This window comes from Hyaena hyaena, unplaced genomic scaffold, assembly GCF_003009895.1.
Source record: "Hyaena hyaena isolate Hyena2069 unplaced genomic scaffold, ASM300989v1 scaffold_520, whole genome shotgun sequence".
In the NCBI taxonomy this organism is placed as follows: domain Eukaryota; kingdom Metazoa; phylum Chordata; class Mammalia; order Carnivora; family Hyaenidae; genus Hyaena; species Hyaena hyaena.
Window position 1 is genome coordinate 770,908 of NW_024081152.1, and position 21,264 is coordinate 792,171.

The following is a 21,264-nucleotide window of genomic DNA, read 5'->3' on the forward strand; positions in this document are numbered from 1 at the left end:
TCACTTTTTAATATGAAAATACAAAATAAATTCAATCTCATACAGTAATTTAGCTCCATCTGGAGCAAAAGCAAATTTAACAGACTGATATTTAAAGATTGCCATAGTTTTCCTAAGAGGAAAAAGAAGCTTAAATATGAGAAACTGAGGCTTATTTGGGGATACATGATTGTAAAAGGACAAATTGTTTTATGTTTGTCGTCTTATTTAGAGTCCAAATGTTCAGGACTGAGACACTAAGTGAGTCATGTGTGTTTTTTCTTAACACAAAACCAAAAAAAAAAAACCTCATAAGAAAACCAAAAAAATCTAAGGTAGTTTCCTAATCTTAAGATAATGCAAGGTGATTTCATCACTAAAAATTATTTCAAATGAGGGGAAAACTACAATAAGGGCATACTTAGGTGCTGACTATCTACTTTGGCTTGCAGAAAGTTTGCAATGGAGCTCCAAGCAGAAGGGGAGGGACTGATGAAATTTTAAAAGTCCTCTGGCTCAGGCTTAAGTAATTTTTAAACAATCAAAAACAGACATCTTGAACTCAAGTTCAAGATTCAAAGTTCTAAATTTTTAAACAGGTTGCATATAAATTTACTTTCTGGTACTCACATTACTAACCCAGGACATAAAAAGACAGAGTGCATAATATATCCTACTTCTACCATTAAAAAATTAGATCTTAGTCATTACTTTAAGAACTCCAGTCGAGTTTGTATTAAAGATTGCAAACTTTGCTTGCATTAATAAATTTACTATGAAATGCAGTGCTATCATAAAATGTGAGAGAAATGTGATATTAATCATCTAAATTGAGAACTGGAAGTAATTTTGTAATTCTAAGATTGAGTTAAGCTTTTCCTAAGAGGTAGTAGTCTGTATTGTATAAATACTGCAGCAGAGAATTATCCACCTAGGTATTTCATCTCCTTTTACGGGCCAATGTATACAAAACAGTTTTTAAAAAACTGATTTCATATAAGCTGAAGACTCAACTTTTAAAATATTTAGCCTGGAATATATAAATATTATGAATACCCTAATAAAATGAAAAAGGAGGGCTGAATAATAAAGTTGGGTACCCTATTGAAGATGCCCTCCCCAGGCACAAGCCAAAGCTCCAGAATAAGGAGGTCAGTACAGTGTTCTCTGAAATGGAAAAGAGACACATGGTGAGGTCAGAAACTCCTAGCAAATCCTAATACACAGGCAGACTTCATCATTCCTCATCCCAAAGGCTTGTCAGAATCTTACTACTTTGATTGCCAGAAACCTGATTTTGACTATCTGAGGAGTCTCATATAGAAACCTTTCTTATCTAGTAAAGTGTAAATCAATGGCAAAGCAGGATTTTGCTTTAAAGAAATTCCTTTTATAAGTCAGCTTAAATAGGACAGATTAATTACATTAAATTTTTCATATCATATTTAGAAAACATGGGAACAATTAAAAATCATATGTAAGTACCAAAATAATTTTAAAATCCTTTTTAAAGACACTTAACTGTTAATATCCTAACTGAAAGAAAATAGTTTTAAATCAGTATTATTTTACCTTTAAAGAAAACAACTTTGAAACTTGAATGAACTGTCTGGAAAGCAGATTCACAGAACCAAAATTCAGTCTCAAATAGCTAAAATTCTAAGTCAAATTCCTTTTGAGAAATGTTCTATTAGTTCCTACTCTACTGGAAATAGTATCTGAAAAAAAAAATCAGTAACAGAAGGCTCATTCATTATTTGGAATTTTCTGGAATAAAAAATCTTTCAGAGCATGTTATGTCACCTATGTTAATCAGTTAACTTAATGGCTCTTAATGACAAACTATATTTTAAACAATAATGCTTCTGTTCTTTGCTGCAGAATACCATTCAACATAAGCTTTACTTCAAAGCAGTTTTATCAGTATTTCTCTTCTCCATTGACATTATCTGTCCCAACTATTTTCAAGAAGACATTTTTTAACCTTTAAAAAAAACCGATTTGATTTTTCCAAACTGTAATTTGTGACATCCCGTTTTCTAAAAACCACCATTTTAAATCTAGTCTTTTAGACTTGCTCCTGTTACTTACCTGGAATTTTATTTTCCCATTTCTCTAAATGATTTAAACCATGGGCATTGCTAGCTGATTCCTCTATCATTCAGTATTACAAAAGGAAAACTGATGTTGGCACACATTTTCCAAATACAGTTTTTAATGGCACCTGAGTGATATATCTCTCTCATTATTTTTAATCTTTTATAGTTTGGAAATTGAAAATCAATCCTTAAATACTAAGAAAGCTAGAACAACACAAAACTAATTAACAAAATCAATCCCATTCAGGACACTCTGAATGCAAACACTCATAATCCAGTTTTATAGCTTAACGGACACTGTTTAATGATAACCTCTCAGATCTGACATGATCTTGCCTTATTTAAATATTTGCTTCATGTTTCTACTTTAAAGTTACCCTGTTGCCCCTCACCCAAACATGTATAAAATAGACTACTTTTCCTTTTAATACTTTATAAGCTGATAATTTTCATCATCAGTAGTGGACCTTGTTATTACTCACCTCCTGCTTCCTAAGTATATAGAAGGATCAGATTAGAAAATTTAGCGTCTTTTTTTAAAAATGTGCTTTCTTCTCCCTGTAGAAGTGCCCCCTCTACAATTTGTGAATGATACCTCTGTTACTTATTATAGCACCTGGGTACCTGCCCCTGTAATAATTCATGTTAATCTTCCACGACCCTGCCTCGAACAGTTAGAAAAAGCCAATAGCCAGAGTTTAAAGAAAAGCAGTTACCTTCCTCAGACCAAATTATTGGATAAATGGTCTTGTCATTATGGCTTAACATGGATATGGCTATAACATAGGGACCCATCCCTGTTTTCCTTTATTAACAGTGTGACCTTATCACAACTTTTTAAACTCTAGACTAGTTTTCCATATGTTTTACATATTTTATTCTGACATATCTTTTAAAAACAAAAGGACGCAAACATTTGCACTTATTAATGCCTTTTTCTTTAGATGTGGTTTGACTTCTTTCCTTCAGGCTGTTTGCCACCAAGAAGCAAGGTCTGATTTCGATACTGCCCATTTGCTATGAAAATATCAGAAGGGGTCATCTTCAAAGCAATACTCCAGTTAGGCTTATTCACTGATTAACTGCATAATTTCTTTTAGGACATTTATAACAGACACAACATATATAGGATTTCAGTTTGGGTTTTTCTTTCTTTCTTTTTCCTAGGTGTGATTCCCACTTCTCATTCATATTTTCTTCTCTTTGAATATATTGCACAATATTTTATTATTAAAAAAGGTTTTAGGTCTCAGGCAAAAAGTTTTTCTCCTTCACTCAGGAGGTGCTAATGTGCATTATTTTCTAAAAGAGGTAAGTGGTTGTCTGTGTGGCCATCCTCAAAGGGGACCTAAGGAGAAAAAAGACCAAAGCATTAGTTTTAATCCTTACACTAGCCTCTAATCCCAATGCTCTATTTTGGCAATTTCTTTCAGAGCACCAAAAGCTACTGTTCAGATTTAACACTGATGCTGTGACCATTTAGCACCATTTCCACTGTAGCACTTACAGAACTGACAGGTTTGTAGGATCCAAGTCGGAAACGACAGTAAATTATTTCAACTATAAACTTCCCAATTCCATGTAACATGCCTGTAATAAAAAAAGTTCATTTTCAATTAAATTATGGTTTAATGAAATCGTTTCCTAAGTTAATTATTTCCTAAATTATTACATAAGAATAAAAAACAACTATTTATAATGGAATAGATTAAGAAAATAAACAAAGCAGTTTGCTTTATTCATTTCTATGGTTAAAAGTAACAAGGCAGTTGAATTCTAAAACAAATGGATTTCCTTTCAAACTCACAAGGCCACATGATTCATGATCTTCACCATACAGTCTCACAAGGGTGCTTTACACAGCTCATACTCATAGCATTTTGAAAAATAAATAACATCAGCACCACAAATTTAAACAAATTCAAATGAAGCAGTGACAAAGTCTTTCATAAGAAAACCTATTCATTCATTTCAGAAACATAGTTAAAAAAAAAAATTCAAAGTATATACACTATATAGCTCCACGTAAAACTGAATGGGGGTTGGGGATAAAGAAAGAATGGTTTCCTTTCTTATCTATTGTGATTAACTCTCAAGTTTTCATGATGATGATTCTAAAAGTTATCTATGAGAGAATCTCATAATCTCGGGGCAAAAAAAGCCCCCAAAATCATGAAAACAATTTGAATTTTTGGTTGCACATATTGCATGGTTCAAAGACCATAACATATGATTTTTACATACTGTAATACCTTAAATGAAAAAAAAATTATATTCAAGTGTCTACTATTTCTAAGCATTTTCTCATCTAATCCTATAACAGACTTGTAAGTTATATAGTATTCTTCCCATTTTTATAGATGAGAAACTTTCAGAAAAGGTAGGTGACCTGTACACAAGCCTATCACCAAGTGATAGCAGATGGCAGAACCTGGATTCAATTTTAGGATTCTTAGCTCACTAAATCATCTCCCTTGAATTACTGAATGCAGTGAACTTCATTATGTTTAATGCTTATTCAATATTAATTTTGGAGATGTGGAATTCTATCTTAAAGAAAAAATTCTTAAAATATCAAAACATGGGAATGTATGTATTTCTTGCTCCTGCTAAGTATCTTAATTTCAGTGTAACACTCTAGAAATTAGACAAAAAAAAGGAATGACTCTTAACCTGTTGTTGAAAAGATTCCTCCAACAATACCACAGAGTCTTACAAAAAACTGCCAGAAAGGCATATGTTCCTCAGTGACGGTTACCATAAGAGAACTGAGATCATATTTCATAAATATCCCAGAGACTCCATGGCTGCCTGCAGCATGGTTAATGACGCGTTCCTAAAAGCAAGGGGAGAGACAAGAGAAGGAGAAAAACGGGATTCACATCATTGGGTTACTTGCACAGTCAATATGAAGCCCTACAGCCAACTATACAGGAGGGATATCCAAATCTCTTTATCAATTGTCCTACTAGACTGAGCTCTTCAGAGACAACTGAATTACTCTGTATTCTTTGTGTAGTTAGCTTCTGAAAGAATCAAAAGAGCAGAGTCATTCTCTCCTATTTTCTCAAAAAAGTCACTTTACATACAAGCGATCTGTACTGAGTTCAAGAGCTTACAAGTGAATGGCATCTTCTTCATTGATCAAATCCATAGAAACTAAGTTCATATTTTGACATACTTTTTGTAAGAATTCTTTGCTAAGAATTTACAAAATAATTACATTTGTTTCCTGTCATTGAAATGATCAGATTTAAAAACAAGTAATTCTGTTGTTCATTTTATTTAAGCCATAAGAGATACAATCCAGGAAGAAAACAGAATGCACTAATTTGAAACATATCAATATTTGAGTTACTGGTTCAGTTTCTAAAGATAGTTTTATTCTTGAAAGGAATGGAACTAAAATCATAAACCTAACATAGTGTGTATACTGTCCAAGAAAATACATTCCATCCTGTTTACACTTCAAAAATCAAGTTTCCAAACTGTCTAATAAATTTCTGTTACAGCGTGAAACAATGATGCTACCATAGTGCCTTGCTGACTTTTGTAATAACAATCCGTACTTTTATTAAGCCATAACTAAACTGAAAGCTTTAGGAATACAAATAACGAGGGAAGTTAAAACAATTTCATGTGAGGCATTACAAACCCCCTCCCATCAGAACGGAGCCGTACAAGCCACTGATCAAGTTTCCAATAAAGTGATTTCACCTTAAACTTCTGATATGTTCCCTATGATACCATAATTATATTGTCATCACCTATATGGGTAGAAGATCCTTCATCACCTGTATGAAGGATCGGGGGTTCACGTAACAAAAGACTGATAATGATTCACTTTGGTTTCAGGACTAATAAAACCCAGCGCTCCTCCTCTTGCCCCCCTTCATCCCCCACTTAACCAACTCTAGTTACTACACTTATTTTTTAAGTGAAACACAACTATGTTAGTCACCCTATCAGCACAAACATACTAAACAGAGATCAAATGCTTGGAGATTATATATTTTTTTTCTTTTTTAATTAATTTTGCTGTTTAAAATATATCTGGGAGTTAATTTCATATCAGTATAAAGAGATCTTTTTCTGCTTTTCTTTTTTAGTTTTTTTTTTAAATTTACATCAAAGTTAGTTAGCATATGGTGCAACAACATTTTAGGAGTAGATTCCTTAATTCCCCTTACCCATTTACCCATCTCCCCCTCCCACAACCGCTCCAGTAACCTTCTGTTTGTTCTCCAAAATAAAGAGTCCCTTATGTTTTTTGTCCCCCTCCCTGTTTTTATATTATTTTTGCTTCCCTTCTCTTGTGTTCATCTGTTTTATATCTTAAAGTCCTCATATGAGTGAAGTCATATGATCTTTGTCTTTCGTGGACTAATTTTGCTCTGCATAATGCCCTCTAGTTCCATCCACATAGCTGCAAATGGCAACATTTCATTCTTTTTGATTGCCAAATAATACTCCATTGTAAATATATACGACATCTTCTTTACCGATTTATCCATGATGGACATTTGGACTCTTTCCATACTCTGGCTATTGTTGATAGCGCTGCTATAAACATTGGGGTGCATGTGCCCCTTCCAAACAGCACACCTGTATCCTTTGGATAAATACCTAGTAGTGCAATTGCTGGGTCATAGAGGAGTTCTACTTTTAATTTTTTGAGTAATCTCCATACTGTTTTCCAGAGTAGCTGCACCAGTTTGCATTCCCACCAGCAGTGCAAAAGAGATCCTCTTTCTCCACATCCTCATCAACATTTGTTGTTCTCTGACTTGTTAATGTTAGCCATTCTGATGCGTATGAGGTGGTATCTCATTGTGGTTTGATTTGTATTTCCCTGAGGATGAGTGACATTGAGCATTTTTTCATGTGCCAGTTGGCCATCTGGATGTCTTCTTTGGAGAAGTGTCTATTCATGTCTTTTGTCCATTTCTTCACTGGATTATTTGTGTTTGGGGGGTTGAGCTTGAAAAGTTCTTTATAGATTTTGGACACTAACCCTTTATCTAATATGTTGTTTGCAAATATGTTTTCCCATTTTGTCAGTTGCCTTTTAGTTTTGCTGTTTCCTTCCCTGTGCAGAAGCTTTTTATTTTGATGAGGTCCCAATAGTTCATTTTCGCTTTGGTTTCCCTTGCCTCTGGAGATGTGTTCAGTAAGAAGTTGCTGCGGCCAAGGTCAAGGGGGTTTTTGACTGCTTTCTCCTCAAGGATTTTGATGGCTTCTTGTCTTACATTTAGGTCTTTCATCCATTTTGAGTTTACTTTTGTGTATGGTTTAAGAAAGTGCTCCAGGTTCATTTTTCTGCATGCCACTGTCCAGTCTTCCCAGCACCACTTGCTGAACAGACTGTCTTTATTCCATTGGATATTCTTTCCTGCTTTGTCAAAGAGTAGTTGGCCATACATTTGTGGGTCTATTTCTGGATTCTCTATTCTGTTCCATTGATCTGAGTGTCTGTTCTTGTCCCAACACCATACCATTTTGATGATTACAGCTTTGTAATACAGCTTAAAGTCTGGGATTGTGATGCCTCCTACTTTCGTTTACTTTTTCAAGACTGCTTTGGCTATTCAGGGTCTTTTCTGGTTCCAGACAAATTTTAGGATTGTTTGTTCTAGCTCTGTCAAGAATGTTGGTGTTATTTTGACAGGGGTTTCATTGAATATGTAGATTGCTTTGGGTAGTGTTGACATTTTAACAATATTTGTTCTTCCTACCCAGGAGCATGGAATATTTTTCCTTTTTTGTGTGTCTTCTTCAATTTCTTTCTGTTGCTTAATTATTGGCATATAGGAATGCAACCAATTTCTGTGCATTGATTTTATATACTGCCACTTTGCTGAATTCATGGATCAGTTCTAGCAGTTTTCTGGTAGAATCTTTTGGGTTTTCCATATAGAGTATCATGTCATCTGCAAAGAGTGAAAGTTTGACCTTCTCATGGCCGATTTGGATGCCTTTTATGTCTTTGTGTTGTCTGATTGCTGAGGCTAAGACTTCCAATACTATGTTGAATATCAGTAGCAAGAGTAGACATCCCTATCTTGTTCCTGATCTTAGGGGGAAAACTCAGTTTTTCCCCATTGAGGATGATATTAGCATTGGGTCTTTCATATATGGCTTTTATGATCTTGAGGTATGATCCTTCTATCCATACTTTCTTGAGAGTTTTTACCAAGAAAGGATGCTGTATTTTGTCAAATGCTTTTTCTGCATCTACTGAAAGGATCATTTGGTCCATGTTCTTTCTTTTATCTATGTGTTGAATCACATCGATATTTGTCCAGATGGCCAATTTTATGGCATATAATTACTTATAATATTCTCCTATTATTGTTTGTATTTCTACGGTGTTCGTTGTGATCTCTCCTCTTTCATTCTTGGTTTTATTTATTTGGGTTATGTTCCTTTTTCTTTTTGATCAAACTGGCTAGTGGTTTATCAACTGTTAAATCTTTCACTGATTTGTTCTACTTTTTTTTTTTTTTTTTGGTTTCAATAGCATTGATTTCTGCTCTCATCTTTATTATTTCCTGTCTTCTGCTGGCTTGGGGTTTTATTTGCTGTTCTTTTTCCAGTCTTTTAAGTTGTAAGATTAGTTTGTGTATCTGAGACCTTTTTTCCTTCTTTAGGAAGGCCTGGATTGCTATCTACTTCCCTCTTATGACCACCTTTGCTGCATCTCAGAGGTCTTGGGCTGTGGTGTTATCATTTTCATTGGCTTTCATGTGCTTTTTAATTTTCTCTTTAACTTCTTGCTTAGCCCATTCATTCCTTAGTAGGCTGTTCTTTAGTCTCCAAGGATTTGTTATCTTTCCAATTTTTTTTCCTTGTGGTTGATTTCGAGTTTCATAGAATTGTGGTCTGAAAATATGCACAGTATGATCTCAGTTTTTTTGTACTTGTTGAGGGCTGATTTGTGTCCCAGTATGTGATGTATTCTGGAGAACATTCCACGTGCACTGGACAAGAATGTATACTCTGCTGCTTTAGGATGAAATGTTCTGAATATATCTGTTAAGTCCATCTGGTCCAATGTGTCATTCAAAGCTATTGTTTCCTTGTTGATTTTCTGTTTAGAGGATATGTCCATTGCTATAAGTGGGGTGTTGAAGTCCTCTACTATTATAGTAATATTATTAACGAGTTTATGTTTGTGAGTAATTTATATTTGGGTGCTCTCACATTTGGAGGATAAATGTTTACAATTGTTAGGTCTTCTTGGTGGATAGACCCCTTAATTACGATATAATGCCTTCTTCATCTCTTATTACAGTCTTTATTTTAAAGTCTAGATTGTCTAAGTATGGCTACTACAGCTTTCTTTTGTCAACTATTAGCATGAGAGACAGTTCTCTATCCCCTTACTTTCAATCTGAAGGTGTCTTTAGGTCTAAAGTGGGTCTCTTACAAACAGCATATAGATGGATCTTATTTTCTTATCCATTCTGTTACCCTAGGTCTTTTGATTGGAGTATTTAATTCATTGACATTTAGAGTGAGTACTGAAAGATATGAATTTATTGCCATTATGTTTCTTGTACAGTTGGAGTTTCTGGTGGTGTTCTCTGGTCCTTTCTAGTCTTTGTTGCTTTTGTTTTGTTTTATTTTAGTATTTTCACCCCCCAAGAGAGACCCCTTAAAATTTCTTGCAGGGCTGGTTTAGTGGTCACAGATTCCTTTCCTTTCTGTTTCTCGGGGAAACTTTTAATCTCCCCTTCCAATTTGAATGACAGCCTTGCTGGATAAAGAATTCTTGGCTGCATATTTTTCTGATTCATCTGAATCAGAATCTGAATATATCTGAATATATCCTGCCACTCCTTTCTGGCCTGCCACATTTCTGTGGATAGGTCGACTGCAAACCTGATCTGTCTTCCCTTGTAGGTCAAGGATGTTTTTTCCCTTGCTGCTTTCTTTATTCTTTCCTTGCCTATTTTGTGAATTTGACTATGATATGCCTTGTTGATGGTTGGTTTTTGTTGAATCTTATGGAAGTCCTCTATTTCTGTTTTTTTTAAGTTGCATGTTCCTCCACTGTGAGGATGTATCATGTGAGTTGTTTATAATCTTCTACTATTACAAATAATAATATAATGAATAGCCTCATATACATCACTTTTGTATTTTTTCACTATAACCCTGGATTCAATTTCTAGAAGTGAAATTCCTGGATCAAAAGATAAATGCATATATAATTTTGCAGATATTGCCAAACCCTCTTCCATAGAGACTGTACTGTCTTGCATTCCCATAGCAACATATATGTGACTATTTTCCCTAAAGCCTTGCTGTTATACAGGCTTCCTAATGTTCAGATGTTGCCAATCTTAATGAAAAATGTTATCATTCAACCCCTAAAATTACTGATGGGGAGCCTGGGTGGCTCAGTCAGTTAAGTGTCCAACTCTTGGTTTTGGCTCAGGTCATGATCTCCCATTTTGTGGGATTGAGCCCCATGTCAGCTGTCAGTGCAGAGCCAGCTTTGGATTCTCTCTCCCTCTTTCTCTGCCCCTTCCTCACTAGCACGCACGTGTGTGCACACATGTGCACAGTCAAATAAAACAACAACAAAAACCCACTTAGAAGCACAATATATACTGTATATATATATTTTCCCTAGTTTTTCTGTGTATGCACATGCACACACCCCCTTCATTTTTTACCCTAGACCATTTGAAAGTCAAACATGACACTTCACCCCTAAAAACTTCATTATTTCATCTCCTAAGAATAAGGGAAATTCTATAATTACTGAGGACATAGTCATCATAAGCTATAAAACTGTGAAAAGAAAATTCCACAGAGAGGAAAGTAAATTTTTAAAAGCACTTATATTTTGCCTTGGAATTCTTCTGGATAATAATATTTGGATATTCAGCATTCTTTTAAAAAATATTTTTTTAAGTTTATTTATTTTGTGAGAGCAAGAACATACAAGCGGGGGAAGAATGGAGAGAGAGAGAACCCCAAGCAGGCTCCATACTCTCAACACAGAGCTCCATGCAGAGCTTTAACTCATGAACCCAGAGGTTAGGGCCTGAGCTAAAATCAAGAGTCAGAGGCTTAACTAACTGATCCACCTGGGCACCCCGAATATCCACCATTCTTAAACACAATAATTAGAAAACATGACCCCAGAACAAATGTGAAGTCTGTTAAACTCCAATTCCAAATCTCTATTCCTCATAATACATATTTATAAGGCCACTCTCCCTGAGATTGCAGAATGTTTATCCTTTTACTTATATGAATAAAAAGCACTAACTTAGGAAGGCAAACCCTCTTAGTCTACTATCTGTGCCAGAAGAACCATGCAGACTTCAGGATAAGTACATTAATTAAAAAATAAATAACACAAAATCAGATAATCTGCTGGCAAGTAGGAACTAATTATATCAATACAAGAAAAAAAATCACAAAATTAAGATAGTAAGGATAAAATCATTAATACCATCATAGTTTAATATTTTATTTTAATTGAAGAGAAGACATTCCAAATTTTTAAAATCTACTTCTTTTCTTGCTCTACAGCATACATAATATCCATTTCTAATCTTTTATCAGCTTAAAATAAAATGTTAATGCATTTCAAAACTTCCAAAAATTTTAACTGGGGGAGGGCACCAAATCTAACCTTATTCTGTAGAGGACTAAAAAATACTATAAAAAAATAACTTTATCAGTTAGATTCAACTTACCCTTTCTGTCACAGAAAACTGATGGGTGTCTGCTGAAATTTTATATGTATGTAGTTTTGTTGGCACAACTGTAATAAAATATTGGAACATCTGGTTGTCTAGAATAAAAACAAAATTTTTTTCCATCAATCCAATAGCGACAATACTACTGCCAAATACACCCTCCTTCTTTCTATTATATATGCTTAACTTGAAATTTAATGCTACTGATGACAGTGTTTAACAAAAAAAAGTTTTAAACAATCAATGAAAGCTATATACTCATACTTGTAAACAAGTTCTCAGTAAGCATAAAATAGTCATGTATACACATCTATTAGTTGTTTAAAAACATGGGGTGCCTGGGTGGCTCAGTTAGTTAAGGGTCTGACTCATTAATTTCAGGCTCAGGTCATGATCTCACAGTCTTGAGACCAAGTCCCAAGTCAGGATCTGCACTGGGCAAGGAGTCTACCTAAGATTTTCTCTCCCTCTCCTTCTGCCCCTCCCCAACTCACACTCTGTCTCTGTCTCTCAAAATAATGTAAAAAAAATGAACTAGTCATTAGATACCTTTTACAACATTATTATCCTTTTATCAAATATGAAAAATAAAAGTAACATTTCTTTATAGTACAGAAACTAATGAGAATAAAATTATAATAGTATAACCACAAGACATATTTTCAGTTTTTATTAATATCTTAAGATATACAAATAAACCAAATTAGCCAGACTTTGGATGCATACAAGGAATGGATACCAAAGGAGGAAGATAACGAACCTACTACCCCATGGTGGTCTAAGATTATTGCATAATCAAAAGGATCATATTTATATAGTCTTTTTCTTAATAGTTTATTTATTTTTGAGACAGAGAGACAGAGCATGAATGGGGGAGGGGCAGAAAGAGAGGGAGACACAGAATCTGAAACAGGCTCCAGGGTCTGAGCTGTCAGCACAGAGCGTGATGAACCCATGAACCGAGAGATCTGACCTGAGCTGAAGTCAGACGCTTAACTGACTGAGCCACCCAGGTGCCCCATATTTACACAGTCTTTAGGCATTTCTAAGTTTAATACAAATCATCAATAGCAGTGTATTACCAATTATTAATTAACCTTAAACAGGTAACAGTTCACATAATACAAAACAGGCTAATTTTCTAGGTCTATAGTGTAGAAAATTTAGAATTAGATATATCTATCTAGAGTTTCAATTAGATAAGCAATAGGCCCCATTACATTTGACATGAAAACAGATGTACTTCATATCACATGAAAATAACTCTCTATGGAAACTACAGGAATAAAATACACCAGTTTTAAATATATGGTCTGCTAAATTTTAACAAATGTCTCTGCCCAACACTGTCAAAATATAAATATTTTTACCACCTCAAAAAGTTCCTCCATTACCTTTTGCGGTCAGTACCCTGTATTTCTGACCCCAGGCCGACCACTAATCTAGCTTCTGTCATCACAGATTAGTTTTGCCTATTCTAGAATTTCATATGAATGCAAGTATACAGTAAGTACTTTTGTGTGTCTATCTTCTTTTGCTCAATGTTAATGAATTTTTATTTCTATCATTCCAATTTCTCTGTCCCTTATCTCAATGTAATTTAGAACGGGGTGGGGGGGAAGCATAAACTATAGATAGGAGGGAGAGGTTAAGAGTAACGATGTCTCAAACATGAATATTAACAGGTTTCTGACAAAATAAAGTAAAACCTGTTTCAACTTTGCTTACTTCACCTACCATCTGTATGTACCACTATAACTTTCAAATACATGAACAATGTTTGACTAGTTCTTTTATTATTAATATCAACATAATAGACTGAACATTACAGATAAGATTAGGAAAGAAGACTGTCAACTCTGTCTACCACCAATAGTTGGCTTATTAATTGTGGGTGGTTTTCAGTTTCATCCCTTGATGTAAAATGAATTGCTTCGTCTGTGCTCAGTTTTGAGGTGTTTTACAAATAAACTCTACTTTGTTGTAAACAGAGGTAGTGAGCTGGAAGTGCTAAGAGAAAAAGGCATTTAAGTATTACATATTAATGAAAAAAAGATGAAAATGAGAGCAGTGAGACAATAACCTATGCTATAGACATGAGTGGGATAATTACTTGGGGGACAATATGAAGGACAAAGAGAATCTTACTACCTGTGAGGAGTGAAGCACAATGAATATTAACCATAAGGGTCAATGAAATATGACATGAAAAATTAGAAAGCATTTAAGTTGTGGCCAGAGAACTACTAAAGACCTATTTGCCAATGTTAATTCAAGAAAAGGCTATAAATTGGTTAGTTAATTTAATGGCTAGGTTTAGGGGTGGGGGTAGGGTGGAGCAGCAGTTGAATGAAGTTTTGTTGCAAGCCACAAATTGTTCCAAATGCTGTGTGTCTGTCCAAATTGGTACAGATTTCACGATGTAAGTAGTAAGTGATCCCCTCAAAACTTCTGGGGAACATCCAAGGAGTGGTTACCTGACACATCACATTTGTAATGCTGATTTTCTTTTTTCTTTTTGGAAAATGAAGCCCAATAGAACATATATTACTAAGGAGAAGTGTGCACCTGCTTTAAAGCTTTGAGTAACCTACTGATACTCATCTGGTAGCATTTTATAACATAACTCTAAAAATCTCTTAGTCTTTGTGGATTTAGGAACAAGTAAACTCAAAAAGAGCCTTTGGAAAATTAATGTAGAACTGATTATGTACAAAAATTCAAATTCATTTTAGCATCCTGAAACCAAGTATTAACCAATATGTTTTCAAATGATCCTCTCATAAATAACATTTAGTGTATTTCTGTATACAACAAACATACACATAAGAATGAGATTATATACTGATAATGCTTATAATTCTCAGAATATTTCTAGTCACACATTTCCAAATTTAGTACACTCAAATTTCCTTAAGTGAAGCAGCTCCATACAAACAAAATACTCAGCAATGCAAGTCAGGATTCTAAGTAAAACACCTTTGATGTATCTGACTCTAACACTATGCTACAAGAGTAAAATACTGAAAATAATATTAATAAATCTACTTGAATTAATAAAAAATGAAATCCTTAATTATAGTTTTGCAAAGGCTAGAATTCCTAATAGCATGAACCCTTTGCACACCTTTAAAAGGTCCTATGGGTGGGGCATGTCATACAGGACTATTTCAGTAGAGGAAAGGCAACCAAAAACCTTCAAGAAACACAAGATAGACTGCTTGTTATAAAATTAAGAAAATAATCCATCCATATTTGGATAAACTGATATTTTTTTTTCCCCATTCCAGCTTTTATTTTTTTATTTTTATTTTTTTTTACAAATAGTTTATTGTCAAATTAGTTTCCACATAACACTCAGTGCTCATCCCCAAAGTGCCCTCCTCCATGCCCATCCCCCCTACCCCCCACATCCATCAGTCCTCAGTTTTTGTCAGCATTCAAGAGTCTCTCATGGTTTGCCTCTCTCCCTTTCCCCCACCATTTCCGCCCTTCTTCTCCCCCTTGTTCCTCCGTCAAGTTCCTCCTAATCCTCCTATACGTGCAAACATGATATTTGTCCTTCTCTGCCTGACTTATTTCGCTCAGCATAACACCCTCAAGGTCCATCCATGTTGCTACACATGGCCAGATTTCATTCTTTCTCATTGCCATGTAGTATTCCATGGTATAGATAAACCACATCTTCTTGATCCATTCATCTGTTGATGGACACTTAGGCTCTTTCCATGTTTTAGCTATTGTGGAGAGTGCTGCTATGAACACTGGGGTACATATGCTCCTATGCCTCAGCATTTCTGTATCCCTTGGGTAAATTCCTAGCAGTGCTATTGCTGGGTCATAGGGCAGTTCTACTGTTAGTTTCCTGAGGAACCTCCACACTGTTTTCCAGAGGGGCTGTACCAGTTTACATTCCCACCAACAGTGTAGGAGGGTGCCCGTGGATAAACTGATATTTTAAATGGAATAGAAGATTCAAACAGTAATAAAAGGGATCTATGCCATTAATGTACCACTTCTGACTGTGTTAATAACCAAACTATTCTAGAAAAACTCCAAGTTTCTGATGTTTGTAAAATTCCCCAAAGAGGTTTCTAAAATGGTAAATATGCATTTTAGAACTCTGAACCTATACAAAGGAAACATTTCTTCTTATAATGTTGCAACTTTCTTTAGTTCTTATTCTTTCTTTAGTGCCCTATTAGGAGTTATGCCCTATTAGCACATTAACCTTTCCTATATTTAGAGAGCTTTTAAATTCAACTCTTTCTCTTGCCTGTTATTCTAATTTCTTCTTTTGTTATGGTTCATTTTTTAACATTTAAATTTTACCCAATAGTAGGACAAATTCTCTCTTACACACCTTACCATATAAAATTATCAATCACTTAATTCTTATCTATTTATTACAAGGGGCTAAAGAGAATTATTAAAAATATGTTAATATTAAAGTTACAAAAACAATTCCTACATACAAATTCCAATAGTAATTATTAAATACTTACGGTCTACAGCAATTTTTTCAGTTCCATCCAAAGGATTAATAATTCCTGGAACAAGCTCTCCAAAAGACAAATGATCTATTCTGTGAGAAAAGTTGTAAGCTAAGAAGAATAAAACAAAATTAAGTACAGAAATTAAATTATTCAAAACTATATATTACAGATTGGTTCACATTCCTATCTAATCTTAAATAAAAATATCTCAATCTTCAGATATAATAATACAGTATTTAAAACCATATTATTTTGAGAAAATGCGTATCAATATGTGGAATTAAATGTATAATGGTAAGCACATTCTGATAAAATGCTATATCTTAAATTTCATAATTACATACAAATTAACTTCTATGAAATATTACATCTAATCTTGATAATCAAAGATAATAATGAGTCTTTCCTGGCCCATATCTTTATATAGCAATAGGACGTGTTGTTAGAACAAATGGAATGATTTCCATGTAGCCAAATAATGAAACTGATCAGATATATTTTTAATGCACACCATTGCTACATGTGACAAACTGACTTCTTATGGTTTTTGTTACTTGGTTTTGTTCTCTAAGACAGACTTTAAAAACTAAGTTTCATGACAATCGTTACACAAAACTTGAATACTTTATATGTATGCATGTGTCCATTTACATATTGAAATAAACTTCAAATAGATTCCCTTCATTATCCATAAAATTTAGCAGAAATGTGTTCCAAGTAATATAAAGCACACTAAGGCTCTGCTCCCTAACCCCAGCAACTTCTGAGCTATAAATAAATAGAAACACAGGTAATTTAAAGAGAAAATGGATTAGAGTCAATAAATTTAATCATTTATTTTCTCCTTTGGATATTTGTTTTGACAACAGCCCACTTTTAAAATACTCCTTGCATCTGCATTCAAAACAAAACAGAACAAAACCCCCCACACTACACTGTTTCTCAATGACATCTTCAGGGAAAAAATTTCGGAAACTGCTTACAGTCATGGTTGACAAGCGCTGCCAAGTGTGCATGACCTCGGGGATGTGGAATTGCCCTGAAAGGAAGAAAAAAAGATTAAGTCATGATATTTAAATATATAACTAAAATCAAAAAGGGGATCTTTCCTAAGTTATACAATTTTCTTAATATATAATAAAAACATGTTCGTCCTATGATTTAAGTAGCTAAGTCTACTCATCTCAGCCATGCAATAAACTGGGGGCTGGCAAACTGTTTCTGTGAAGTGCCAGACGGTAAGTATTTTAGGCTTTGTGGGCCAATATGCAGCACTTAAAATATATGTAGTTAGTTATACAAGAAGAAAATTTTTCACGAACCTTTCTCAATGATATATTTTTTGAGAGAGAATAAGCAAGCGTGCGTGAATGGGGAGGAAAGGGGTAAGGGATGGAGGGAGGGTGGAGGGGAAGGGAGAGAGAGAGAGACAGAATATGAATGAATAAGAATCTTAAGCAGACCATGCCCTGCATGGAGCCACACATAGCACTTAATCCCACAACCCTGGGATCATGACCTGAGCCGAAATCAAGAACTGGACTCTTAACCAACTGATCCAGCCAGGTGCCCAAACTCAGTAATAACTGAGTACTTTTTTTTGTAGTTCAGGTATTTTTACTGGGAGATAACCTTTCGTTAATTAGAATTTAGAGTTAGGGTTCCCTATTTTCAAAATTTATCACAAAGATTTATTTGTTATGATTATCTGTAATGAAATATTGTATATTTCATCTTTGAAAATATTAATCCATGAGTATATCTTTTAATGGAATATTCATTGCTTGGACAGAACTCTTTTATGTTCTTTTCTTGGTATTTCCTTCTGTGTTACGTAACACAGATTGATCACTTGCAATTTAAGGTGGAATTTCTTTAAGTACACAGTTAAATGGATTTTGAAACATGTAAATTTCCTTTGTACCTGATAACATGTCAGGAACTATAGTTTGAGGTTGGAAAATATATACAAGTATAAGAATGGAGATCTCGTTTCATGTTTTAACTTTTGACAACGCAGGCTGCCAAAGCATGGGGAGCAAGGAAAACCTCTTAAAATCATTTGATGTTACTTAACATTGAAATAACTTTACCACAATATGAGTTTCATATATAAACAATGCTTTTGCTTATAATTTTAGGCTAACCTCACTGAGAAACATTATCCAATCTGCACAAAACTTAACTTTCAAAGCTATTCAGTGTTCAATAATAATGGTTGACAATAGTTTTCTTATTCAGAAAAATCTCAATCTTGGCCCCGAGCTCCAAAATCACAAAAAAATCTTTACCACTGCTAAGCTGTCAAGCTGTTATGTAGTAGGGCAAGTTGTATAGCTTTTCTTTCTGACAAGTTCATGAAAATGACAATGTTTATGTCCATGAGACCAAATGAAGTTCACCATCAACACTATCAGTTCAATAATACATGCCAGATGCAGATTTTTCTGTGAAGTACTGCTGATGATACAGTGGATAACAACAGGCTTTAAGCACCTTACATTTTCACAGGCTTTGAAAATTTATCCATGTAAGCCTTTTTCTGCTTCATACATTTTTACTGCCAGCAACACACTGATGTTCTCTCAATTTCTTTAAAAGTATTTGTCTACAGTTGCTCCACACAGGCTATTCACAGACAGTAATTCGTCAATCGCTTGAAACTCACATAATTGACTCCAAAAAAAAATCAACAAGCAATATTAATAACTCCTGTTCACTCATCAAGAGCTAAGGAAACCCACTCAGTGCCACCTGCCATGCTTTTTAACTGACTATTGGCTACTATTCTCAATGTCCTCAGTTGCTAGAGCACTTTTCTCACCAAAAAGCTAACCATCCAAAGCCAGTCTGTTTTCCCCGGGTGCATTTCTTTGGTTGGTGCACACACACACAATTCTATCAGCCCACCAGTAAGTGGCTTTCCTTCCTTAGCATTAGCTAACCATGAATCACGTGTAAACTTAACTGTGTTTGCAGTCCTCAGTTTCATTTTCTATTCTTACGAAAAAATGCTGCTTGTGTTTAGATATTCCCATTTTAAATTTTTTAATTTTTTCCAAGAGTTAGTGATGCTGTCATGAGTGCTTAATCTGATAATATGACATGTCCTGTATCCATATAGCATAGCTATAGCGTCATCAGTATGTACATCAGTTATGTAATACACATACTGTACACTAAGGTCAAGTTTGATGAAATAATCCACACTCCACTGTGCCTTAAAAGTATATCTGAAACCCATAATTCTTTTTCTTTTCTGACAGAGTAACACAATTAATAAAGACAATGCTGTGGGACAATACACAGGGCATCTGTAATGCTGTCAGGCTGTAAATGTCAGAACTTGTTCTAATTTGTAGTGCACCCCGAGTAGCAGCACAGAGTGAGGAGTCATGTACAGTCTTTGTCACAATTACTCAGTTCTCATACTGTAATGTGAAAGTAGCCACATGTAAACAAGTAAGCATGACTGTGTTCCAGTAAGACTTGATTTCTGGACAGTGAAATCTGAATTTCGTATATGTTTCATGTGTTATGACATATAGTTCCATGTGATTTTCAGTGAAGGAAAGATTGTTTTGAAAACTGGAGGGTTGGGAGGAGGCACTTCTGGCTGTCACAATTATGGGGGCGGGGGGAGGAGTCACTATTGGCATTTATTCGACAGCAGCTAGGGAAGCGAGGCATGCTGCAATGGAGGGACAGTTCCCACACAAATACTGCCCCCATCTTGCATGACTTCCAAACACCTTAAGTGGCATTCATGAAGGTGAAAAACGTATGAATAATGATCTGAGTCTAGAACTTAACTCCTTTAGCTACACAAAGTACTTTGTTGTAGTTTCAACATACACTAAATTTCCTAGGAAATGGAGAAAATATTATACTGTTTTGTTCGCAGTACTAGAGAATTGTTCCCTATTTCAGAATCAACAGAAATACCATTCATGATACTTCAATGGCCAATACATCTGTTTCATTCTGCATCTGCAGCTGATATATACCTAATGATTCTACATGAAAGTGGTAAGCCTCTGCCTATTCCATTAACTTATCTAATGTATTCATGCTCAAACATTGCATATTGAAATACATACTATTATGTTACAAATCATGTTCTTTTTATTTCTCCTTTATATTACAGTTGATAATGATATTCTATCTGAGAAAGTAACATGAGATCTTCAAAAAGATCAATATTGAACTTGGTAAAACTAATACCAAAAATTAGGAGCTGATTTATAAGATATGCCAGAGATAAGGATAAGATACAAACCAAATACCTTCCCATCTGGTCTCCCTTATTCATGGCATGAATTATCACATGGAGCGAGAAGTGGAATTTGGAACCAAGGCCATATAGTATAGAGGCTCATAAAATATAAGTCAAAGTTACCCTCTTTCTCTTTCAGTTAGTTTGGGTGGAGGATATTGTTTGTATCCATAAGAGCAATAAAATCTTCTAAATTTCTTTGAGCCAACTATTATCTGTTGTCTGCATGATATCAAGAAATTCTAAGGTTCCCAGCTACAGAATCGATCCTGGCAACAGTAAGAAAACAACAAAACATGAATGTCAAGAAGAATGGGACAGAAAGACAAATGTTTGAGCTCATCATTGTAAACACTGAAATAATATCGCATAAAAGACTTTTTCTATTTATCTGTACATGTAACAAAAAAAAATCTCTAGTAATGTTTTCTCCTGCTTTATGGTCTTTCCCTCAGTCTGGATGCCCTTCCTGCTTTATATATAAAATTCCTAATCTTTCCACTAGTGTTCAAAGGTTTTTCTCAATAAGACCTCTGCTGATGTGCAGGGTTAAGTCTAATACCCTGTTATATAGTTTCTTATCAGCCATACTTCTATAGCTTCAAAACAACTATAATTAAATAATTACTAGTGTAATTCACTGTTCAAAGTTTGAATTCTCTCACAGAATGTCAGCATCATAAAGGCAAAAC

The 21,264-nt window shown here is 34.6% G+C and overlaps 1 protein-coding gene across 2 annotated transcripts in view; it reads right to left on the reverse strand.

Moving 5' to 3' along the window:
- Nucleotides 1-254: 254 nt before the first annotated feature.
- The window catches only part of ERGIC2 (ERGIC and golgi 2), a 49,501-nt gene continuing 28,491 nt past the window's right edge, over nucleotides 255-21,264 (reverse strand). For both annotated transcript variants that reach the window (XM_039255269.1, XM_039255267.1), the window contains 6 exons: nucleotides 17,280-17,335; nucleotides 16,306-16,404; nucleotides 11,798-11,895; nucleotides 4,752-4,914; nucleotides 3,586-3,668; nucleotides 255-3,426 (listed from right to left, as the gene is read on the reverse strand). In XM_039255269.1, the coding sequence (XP_039111200.1) occupies nucleotides 3,364-3,426; nucleotides 3,586-3,668; nucleotides 4,752-4,914; nucleotides 11,798-11,895; nucleotides 16,306-16,404; nucleotides 17,280-17,335 (562 nt within the window). In that variant the 3' untranslated portion in view covers nucleotides 255-3,363. The remainder of the gene's footprint in view (nucleotides 3,427-3,585; nucleotides 3,669-4,751; nucleotides 4,915-11,797; nucleotides 11,896-16,305; nucleotides 16,405-17,279; nucleotides 17,336-21,264) is intronic.